The sequence below is a fragment of the Bison bison genome, unplaced genomic scaffold (assembly GCF_000754665.1).
Source record: "Bison bison bison isolate TAMUID 2011002044 unplaced genomic scaffold, Bison_UMD1.0 scf7180017864456, whole genome shotgun sequence".
Taxonomy (NCBI): Eukaryota; Metazoa; Chordata; class Mammalia; order Artiodactyla; family Bovidae; genus Bison; species Bison bison.
The window spans coordinates 14159873-14170118 of record NW_011495018.1 but is presented as its reverse complement, the minus strand read 5'-3'; the positions used below and the strand labels follow the sequence as shown (position 1 = coordinate 14170118).

Below are 10246 nucleotides of genomic sequence, written 5' to 3'. Positions count from 1 at the left end.
GCAGGTGGATTCTTTACCACCTGAGCCACCAGGAAAGCCCTACGAGAAATGAGGCTACACAGTAAAGGCAGAAAACCACCTCTAAGCAGACCACAGGGCTTTAGATTCTATTCTGCCTCAGAGGGCAGCACAGAAATGTGCTAAGATGAAGGACAACTTTGTTAGACCCGGGATCTGAGAACACTGCACTGCAGAGGTATGAAAATGGCTGGAGTGGGGCTAGGAGACCCAGAGGCAGTGAAAGGGAGCCAGGAAGTGTCCACTCATCTGGGCCTGAACCAGGCAAACCCACCATGCTCTATAAGTAACGGGAGTTGAGCAAACACTGCGGAGTTTACTTTGGGTTCTACGGTTCTCAGGCATAAAGGACCAAGATTCGGCCCTAGCATTTCAAGCTTTTGTTTTAACGTGGCCACACATCAAACCACCCACGGCTCTGAGCACTGACTCACCACCTACCCACCTGGTGCCTTGGCTCAGCAGGAAAGCTCTTCTCTCTCCATTCCCATCTCTCCCTATCCTCAACATCTCTCTCTCCAAAGAATCAGGGTCCTGTGAATGTTACTTCCCTGAACAGCTCCTGACTTTCTCCATTACTTTCTCTCTCTGCTACCACCCTCATCTCAGCCCAGGTGATGTTTGTCTGAAAAGCGCAGCAGTCTCCCTTCATCCACTGTCATTCCTGGGCAGTCTTCTCTCTGTTCTCTCACTGTAGCCAGTGTGATTTTTTTATAAAAGATGCATCTCATGTTACACTCCTGCTTAAACTTCTACTGTCCTTAGAATAAGAACCAAAATCTTGATCACACCTCTAGAATCTGGTCCTGCCTACCTAGCAGACGTCTCTTGCACCAGTGTTCTAAAAATATCAACTTTTTTTTTCAGTTTCCTAATATGCCAAGCTCCTTGCCCACTCCGAACCTTTGAATTGTTGCCCCTCTGTGTGATCTATTATACTTTACCTGAAATACCTTGACCTTCTAAATCCACAACTACTCAGCTGAAACTCACTTGCTGACACCCAGCAGTCTACCTCTATAGCCTCTTAAGTCAGTACCAACAGTCACTCCTCCACAGTACTGATTCAAAAATGTATTTAAACAATTATATACTGAATTGGTAATTATTGGTCTACTTCCTGCTTCCCCCACTCAAATGTGACTCTACATCTTGTATCTCCAGTACACAGCCCTGAAGGGTACATAGCAAATACTTGACAAAGTCTCTGTTCACTTGCTATCAACTGTAAAAAGTCTTTTCCCAAATCCCTCATCTGGAATTACTCCCCAAAGTACCTCGTCCCTTAGTGAAAACACGTTTCCAGCATCCCTCACATCACAGTGACACGTGTCCATCTGCTCCAGATGGTAAGCCACAGGAAGGCAATGGCTGTTCTTTGGCTTATTCTTATAGTTGTTAAGTTCACATTTCTCCCCAACAATCTGTTCATAGTCAAACAGCTCAACAAGTACATCTATTGCTGAAAAACTGTACGTCATCAACAACTTAAAAAGTGAACCCTGGAGGGTGGGTTAGAATTACTTGTTTCTGGTTGAGCCGCCTTTTCTTTCTTAGCACCGCCGCTGCTGGAGTGGGATCGCTTCCGGATCATGGACATGAGTGATCTTTGGGAGAAAGAAAAAAGATTGACAGGAGATTAGCAGATGCCTTAACAGCCAAGAAATAGAAGGTACAGGTTCCAAATAATTATTAAAAATCCAACTCTTCTCTAAGTATTTGAATATAGAACTAGAATTTAAGTAGCCTACTACTTAATAGTGGTATAATAGTATAAGTAGCCTACTTACATTTTTAATAAATTGTGAAATTTTTCATCACTGTAAGAAAGAGAAAGATGTCCTATCTCTTTCCTGTGTAAAACCAAATGAATTACTGGAAGAAGGAGGCTGCTAAAGTGAAAGAAAGAAAGTGAAGTCGCTCACTCGTGTCCAACTCTTTGCAACCCCATGGACTGTACCTAGGAGCCTACCAGGCTCCTCGGTCCATGGAATTTTCCAGGCAAGAGTACTGGAGTGGGTTGCCATTTCCTTCTCCAGGGGATCTTCCCAACCAACCCGGGTCTCCCGCATTGCAGGCAGACGTTTTACTATCTGAGCCACCAGGGAAGACGTCCAATTACTGGAAGAAGGAGGCTGCTAACATTATTATTAATATGATGCAGAGACATCTAAAAAGTAAAATAGATACAGAAAATCTTTCAATATCCATATTTAAAATTTAGAAACAGGTAACAGACTGGATAAGTATTTAAAGTAGTTTAGGGATATATACGTAGGCAAAAAAAAAAAAAAACTTTTAAGGTAATGAAAGGACTCAAGGGGAGGAAGGAAATAATGTAAAATTTACTTTTTTCCATTCTGTCAACTAAAAGGCAGGAGAATACAGGGTCTCCTTGTTAACATTCCAAAGCAGGATAGGCTGCATGGAGGCAGGGGCTGTCACTAGTTGGGAGCCTCTCACTAGTCCGAGACCTCCCTTTAATCTCTCACGACACCATAACCACCCCACCTCTGATTCTGAGAGGAAGTTTTGGGAATGTGTATTACTGTACAAAAAGATTACAGAGCAAGAAGTTATTTGTACTGCTCAGCACAGTTGTATATATTTACATAAATGAATGAGAATAGATGTCCTTTCTTGTAAACCACTTAAGTGGATGAGAGAAAGTGTGAGCTTTAAATGTTCTGTACGTTGGAAGTACAAGTTGAAGACTGGTGCGGTGTCCACAAGAAAGTCATCTGTACTATTATAAAGAACTATCCGACAAGCTGGTGCTAAGACTAAAGAGAAAATAGACAGCGTGGGTTTCACAGGACAGGTAAGAAGACCAGAACAAGACATCTGGGACCAGTCAAATCTCTAGCAAAAACTGCTCCAGGTGGAAATATTCATCTTGAAATTGTTCTAGTGTTCGTCACACCCACTTTGATGGTTAATTTTGTGAGTCAACTGGTCTGGGTCATAGGGTACTCAGAGATGTGCATGTGTGTGTGTGTGTGTGTCCGCCCGCACGCATGTGCACGCGCTCAATCGTGTCCGACTCTTCGTGACCCAATGGACTGTAGCCCACCAGGCATCTCTGTCCATGAGGTTCTCCAGGCAAGAATACTGGAGTGGGTAGCCATTCCCTTCTCCAGGGAATCTTCCTACCCAGGGGTGGGAGATGGGTCTCCTACACTGCAGGCAGATTCTTTACCATCTGAGCCACCAGGGAAGCCTACTCAGATACATGGCCCAACTGTATTCTGGGTGTTTCTGTGAGGGTTCTGGTAACATCTAAACTGGTAGCCTGGGGACTTCCCTGGTGGTCCACTGGTTAAGAGCTCACCTTCCAATGCAAGTCTATGGGATCCCACATGCCTCTTGGCCAAAAAACCAGAACATAAAAGCAGAAACAATATTATAACAAATTCAATAAAGACTAAAACATGGTTCATATATGTTAAAATCTTAAAAAAAAATTAATTGGTAGCCTGAGTAAAGTGGAATGTCCTCCCTCATGTGGGACAGGCCCCAGTCAGTTGGTCGAAGGCTTGAATACAACAAAAGGGTGAGCCTCCCCCAAATAAAGGGAATTCCCAGGTGGTGCTAGTGGTAAAGAACTCGCCTGCCAATGCAGAAGACGAAAGAGACGCGGGTTCAATCCCTGGTCAGGAAGAGCCCCTGAAGGACGGCATTTTGAAACCCACTCCAGTATTCACGCCTGGAGAATCCCACGGACAGAGGAGCCTGGTAGGCTATGGTCCACAGGGTCGTAGAGACAGACATGACTGAAGCTACTCAGCATGCACCCCTAAGTAAGATAAAATTTCTCCTGCGTTGAAACTAGGACATCTGCTCTCTCTTGCCTTCTAAGTCATGAAAACGGAAACACTTCCTCTTCCCGGGTCTCCAGCCTGCTGATCTTCGGACTGAAACTACACTGCAGGCTCTCCTTAGTCTCCAGCTTGCTGATTTATCTGCAGATCCTGGGACTGGTCAGCCTCCACAGTCACGTGAACCAATTACTCAGGCTACTTTCTCTTTTTATGTATACGATGTATATGTACACATGTACACCATCCCCCACTGCTTCTATTTCTCTGGAGAACCCTATAACCCTATACACCAATACACCCTACTCTTTTCCCATGAGCCTACCCTTTCATTTGGCTGCTACAAAATGACCAAGGTATGCTTTCTTCCTCTCTTATCTGTCTCCTAACCGTCCTCCTGGTCAAATGAGCAGAAAGTGGGACGAAGGGGTGGAGGGCCCAGTAAAGCCCCTCAAAGAAGCCACAGGCCCTAGTCGTTTCTTCCCAGTTTCACTTCTATCCAGGACCTACATCATCTTAAAACACAGCTCAGGAATAACGTTGGAAAACCTTGTGAAACTCAATACACATGCAAATATATTTGACAAGAAAATACTCCTTATCAAAAAATAAAAATCTCTTTCTACTGAGAAATTATGTCTTTGTCTTATACTATTTAAATTCATCTTAAAAGAAAAATCATTCATGTTATTCAACAAAAATTTTCTGTAATGGGCCTTACAAGAGTTCCTGTTTTAGACACACATACTCGGCATTCTGGTTTCATTTCTCAATATAACCATAGGGTGCTCTTTGAGAAAACGCTCTATTTAGGTTATAGTTTACTTTTAATTTGAAGGGCTCTCAAGATTTCAGAGACTAAAACTTAAAGGCCAACAGTAGGATTATAATCGTTTTTTAATAGTTCCCTCTCCTCACAGACACAAGTGATCTTTCTTATCAAGCTCAAAATTCTAGACCTTAGCGAAAGATCAAAGTGATGAATTTCCTATTTTAAATGTCAAATTCAGAATATCTCCTACAGCTTTAGCGACCCAGGAGAGAAAGAATTTAAAAATACCTGAAATTCTTTCAATTGACTCTTGGATCGATCACGTGTAAAAATTATTTTGCCTTAACTACTTCAATGGCTTAAAGTGGATTATGTCATACCCTACTCAGTAAGGAAAACTAATGAGAATCTTTTTAAAAGGCAGAGTTCCATTTTCATGGTCATGTGGGAGGACCATGCTACTCATTCTATTGAGATGGATCTGCAAAGGTACAAAGTATGAATAAATGGACTCTCTGTGTGAGCGGATTAAACAAATCACATGAGTTAATGAAAGGTAAAACTCTAGCAAAACTTTAAATTTCATTTGATCAAGAATAAATTACACACAAGTGGTTAACAGCATAAAATGAGGAGGTAAACTGTCACACAGCAGGTAGGTTGTCTTATGTACATGGATGGTAGACTGAAGAACCACAAAAGAGGCAGAATTTGACTCAAGATGTCCTGGGGTGTATTGTGCTTAGCTCAGGCTCCTTGGCATCAAGTGACCTCTGGCTCAGAAAAAGCAAATTTTTGTCAGCATATGTGATTTCCTGCTGCAAGAATTTAAACATAATTTCTTTTAATGGAATGTAACTCACTCAGCATTATTAAAGGTTTAAATATGAGGTTAAGGAGTTAAAAATAATTATACTTTTAGTTTAATTACTAGTTTACAACAATAAGAGCTGTAAGGTTTTTATTAGTTCAGTATTTTTATTTTTTTAAATAACAAACTGTAGCTTTTCAAATTAGTGAGAGAAAAACATAAAAACATTCTGGAGAAGCTCAAAATTCCTTGATCTTCTGGTTAAAAGGTAAAAGAAAATCCCAATTACATGGACTGAAAGTTTAAAACTGAGGTGTCAAAAAAAGTTTTTTTATGTCTAGCTCCTCAGCTTGGAACATCCACATGAAACCGGAATATCTATAAGAAGAACCCTGTAGGCCACAAGATGTCTTTAACAGGTATTAAGACCCTAAATATATTACAAGAGATGGGCTTCCCTGGTGGCTCAGTGGTTAAAAAAAAAAAAAAATCCACCAGGAGATGGTTGATCCCTGGGTTGGGAAGATCCCTTGGAGAAGGAAATGGCAACCTGCTCTAGTTTCCTGCCTGGGAAATTCCATGAACAGAGGAGCCTAGAGGGCTACAGTCCATGGGGTTGCAGTTGGATACAACTTAGCAGCTAAACAACAACAATATATTATAAGAAGGGAATGATACACTGGCCTTCAGAAAATTCTCTGAAACACCTGCTAATATCTTTCAAACACTTTACCCGTGTCTAATGATGCATTCTAAACCAGTATTTTTTAAAAAGGATACCAATAACATAAACTTCAGTTTCTCTGACAAGGACTAACAGTTGATGTAGAGCCATCTTCCTGGATGTGCTTACCGGATAGGATTGGGGGGAGGAGGGGGAGGAGGTTGGGGGGGGGAGGAGGTGGTGGCGGAGGTACTGAATTCTCAGACTGGTTCACCCGTTTCTGGAGTTCATCAACTGCACAGAGAGCAAGCATTCAGAAAAAATAGATGAAATAAGCAACTTAGCACCTTATATACAAAAACCACCTGTTCAAAATCACATTCTTTTACTAGGGCAAAGTTAGAAATTCCAGTAGGAAGCTGCAGAACCTTTTAAACTTTTTATCATCAGTGAGAGAGACCTTATACACATTACCAAAAAATTACCATGTGTTTGCTATATGTACAAACTATGGAAAAGGAAAAAAAATCAAGACAATGGCTGGATGGGTGGGAAGTAAGGACTGAGTAGGCTGAAGAAATATTTGTTAAGAATGGAATATGCCACCCAAACACTAGGAAATTGTTAATATTTGACTTTTAAAGTGTATAGACCAAGAATTGAATTAATTTTAAAGATGACATTTAGTAATGAATTTTAATAGCATACTTTCCTCCTCCACTTAATCTCCTTCAAAGCTGCAAATCCTAGAGTTCATCATTTTAACCAGACTCAGACTCTCAAATGTCTAACTCAGAAACTTTTTGTTCTTTTGAAAAGCATTCTGGAAATACAATTTATTCATTCAATTCATTCAAGCCATTAATAAAACAAGTACTTACTAAGCTCCAACAATGTGAAAAGAGCCTGTGCTTGGTGCTGTTTAAGACATAGTTCCTGACTGCCAGAAAACTCAATTTAAATTTATAGCACAGATGTGAATACCTCTAATTGAGCTCTCATGGGCTACAGGTACTGTTCTCAGGAAAAGCTCTCCCTCTATGCAGTCATTCTACTTTCCATGACTAATTGTACTCCAATGACCTGTCCATTTGTTTTTATTGCCAGCACTTAAATAAGCAGGGTAGGCTAGGTTCTCCAACACCGAGTATTCTCTAGTCATTTCATATACATGTGTCTATTTCTCTAAAGGGAATCTGATATCCTCGTGGACAATAAAGTATGGTTTCTTTTCTTCTATATTTCTTACAGCACCCCAGGGTACTGGGTATGGCTGAGCATATACACAGCAGACAAAAAGAATGAACTACTTTTTAATTTTAGATAAATTTAAAAAAATAAATTGTAGTTCATTTTCATTGTGGATTAGAAAGCACTGAATATTTTTTAAAGAAAAAAAAAGCCTACTTGATTCTTCTGTACAGATTTCAAAATTCTAGTATAAAATTAACCAAAAATATCTGAAATGAATATTGAAGCTGTTATAAAGGGAACAACCTGACTCCTTAAATTACTTACTTTCCAACAGAAACTTATTATTTATCCCTGTGTAGTAATCTAACTCACACATTCCTGTTAAGCCTTCTAGACCTGAATGAATACATCATTTAAGTACCCCCTGGTGTTTTAAAGGTTTTTCCATTTAATATACATACTGTACCCCATTTTATTGATAGGCGTGATATTGAAAGCATTATTTCATGTGTATAATTAGACATCGAAGATAAAGGTAGTATGAACCTGAAAAGCTACTTTTTAAAAATAAACCCTAAAATGGACAAAATAAGTACTCAATGAACACTCATCTCTGAATCCCTGAGAAATGCTGAAGTTTTGGTCTTCCCATATTAATTGTATCTCTGTCTCTTAATTCTGTATGTGATGCTCATAAAAGCTCTGAGTCCAAAAAGTAAGTCTAAATATTTGTGAATCATCTCATTACAGTGATCGTTCTACTTAACTACAATAGTCAGAAATGAGGGAATTTAAAAGAAAGCTTGAATTTTTCTATAGAATTCAGAGCATTCAGTAAATGTACTAGCCATGAAAGATTCACATTTTAATACTAAGACATAATAGCCTACTCAATGTTTTTACCGGAATGCTTTAAATTTCTAGCTTTCTCCTCAGAATTCTGGTATTTCAATTCCAGTTCTTTTTTATCTTCTTCGAGAAGCTCCAGTTGCTGTTTGAGACTGTGTATCTCCTTGTGGAAAGTTTCATTCTGTAGTTGCTCTTCTAGTTCTTTGACCTATAAATTATAAATAGACTTTTATACAGTGATAATAGTTTTTCCTTTGTCAAGGAAAACAAGGGGAAAAACAAACATTTCTCTTTTACTTTGCATTTCAGAGCAAAGAGATTCCAATTCATTTTAATCACACCAATCCTGGGATACAGATAATACTGGGCCTTCCCTGGTGGCTTGTTGGTAAAGAATCTGCCTGCAATGTAGGAGACTGCCTACAATACAGAAGGCGTGGGTTCGATCCCTGGGTCAGGAAGATTCCCTGGAAAAGGAAATGGCAATCTACTCTAGAATTCTTGCCTGGGAAATTCCATAGACAGAGGAACCTGACAGGCTACAGTCCATGGAGTCCCAAGAGTTGGACACGACTTAGCAAGTAAACCATCACCACTACCACCACAGATAATACTTATATTATCAGTAATGTGATTCATATAAATTTATTGGAGACTTACATCCCAGAAAATTTAGTTTTTAATATTCATATAAGTAAAAAATTCATTTAAAACAGATTAACACTTCTATGCCCATTCCAAAAGAAGAACTCAGGTAATATTAAAAGGAGTCCTGGTGAGACAATTTGGTAACAACAAAAACCATAAAAAAAAAGAAAAGGAAGGAAAGTCCCTTTGATTCAGTAATATTACTTCTAGAATTTGTTTTAGAGAAGTAGACAGGTGTTCAAATACATTCATTAGAGCATTCTCTGCAACAAGGAAATTTTGGAAATAAGCTACGTGTCCACCAATATTATTGATTTAATAAATTACAGTGTTAATTAAGTGAAATATCAATACTATGCAAAAATTTTAAACCACATACCTCGCTATACACTGACATAGAAAGATATTAATATATTACCAATGGAAAAAAAACAGGTTGTAGAACAATATGCTTGCAATGATCCCATTTAAACTATATTCATAAAACTATATATTTACATAAAGTTTGGATATGCACCAAAATATGGAATTTTTAATTAATCTTAGTTTTCTGCTTTAGCTTTTTCTGTATTTTTAAGATTTCCTTATTATAATAATAAAAACAACACATTTGTGTTTTAAAGATTGCTGAATTTGCAAGTGAACTTACAGACAGGTAAGAAATATTTTCCAACCACGAACCTGAAAGATTATCCAGAATAACAGTACAGTAAAATAGGTTTAGAAGTACTGATTGCTCTAATTTCATTTATAACTTATAAATACTCTTCAGTACCCTACCCCAACAAGGTATACACCCAGCAATTTAGTCCCATCCTCAATATAATTTACTCGGTTCTCGGCACGCATTATTTAAGGAGGTAACTACATGTAGAAGAGGGCTTCCCGGGTGGCTCAGCAGTAGAGAATCCACCTGCAGTGCAGGAGGCTTGAGTTCCATCTCTGGGTCAGGAAGAGCCTCTGGAGAGGGAAATGGCAACCCAAACCCACTGCAGTATCCTTGCCTGGGAAACCCCATGGACAGAGGAGCCTGGCGTGCTACAGTTCATGGGGTTACAAACAGGTAGACATGACTTAGCGACTAAAACAGGTAGTAGAGCTTATTTCAAATCAGAAGATTCTAGTAGTAAGCTAAATAAAAATAAACATTCTTTCATTCTCTTTATTTGAAAAGGTAATTCCTGCATATGGGGACAAAAAAAAAAGTCCCTTCCATCCTATCCCCCAGGGCACTTTCCCAGAGCCAAGCACTATTACCATGTATTCATTTAGAGCTTCCCTACATATATGCCAACATTTCTTATTGAAGGAAAAAAAATTTACCTCACAACCAACTTGGTAAGAACTCCAGGAACATCCAAGGATTAAATGTCAACAGTGTTGCTTAAAGAGACTTCCACAGGTGCTAACATATGGCAGCTAACAGCCTTTCCCTCACCAACTAGGGACACTGTAAGTAGCATGAATATTGA

The 10246-nt window shown here is 39.1% G+C and overlaps 1 protein-coding gene across 1 annotated transcript in view; it reads right to left on the bottom strand.

Annotated features, from left to right (window-relative positions):
- The window catches only part of KIAA1598 (KIAA1598 ortholog), a 91721-nt gene that overhangs the window by 36773 nt on the left and 44702 nt on the right, over nt 1–10246 (bottom strand). Inside the window, 4 exon segments of the mRNA XM_010859278.1 lie at nt 1543–1625; nt 6273–6307; nt 6310–6377; nt 8181–8334. Of these exon segments, the coding sequence (XP_010857580.1) occupies nt 1543–1625; nt 6273–6307; nt 6310–6377; nt 8181–8334 (340 nt within the window).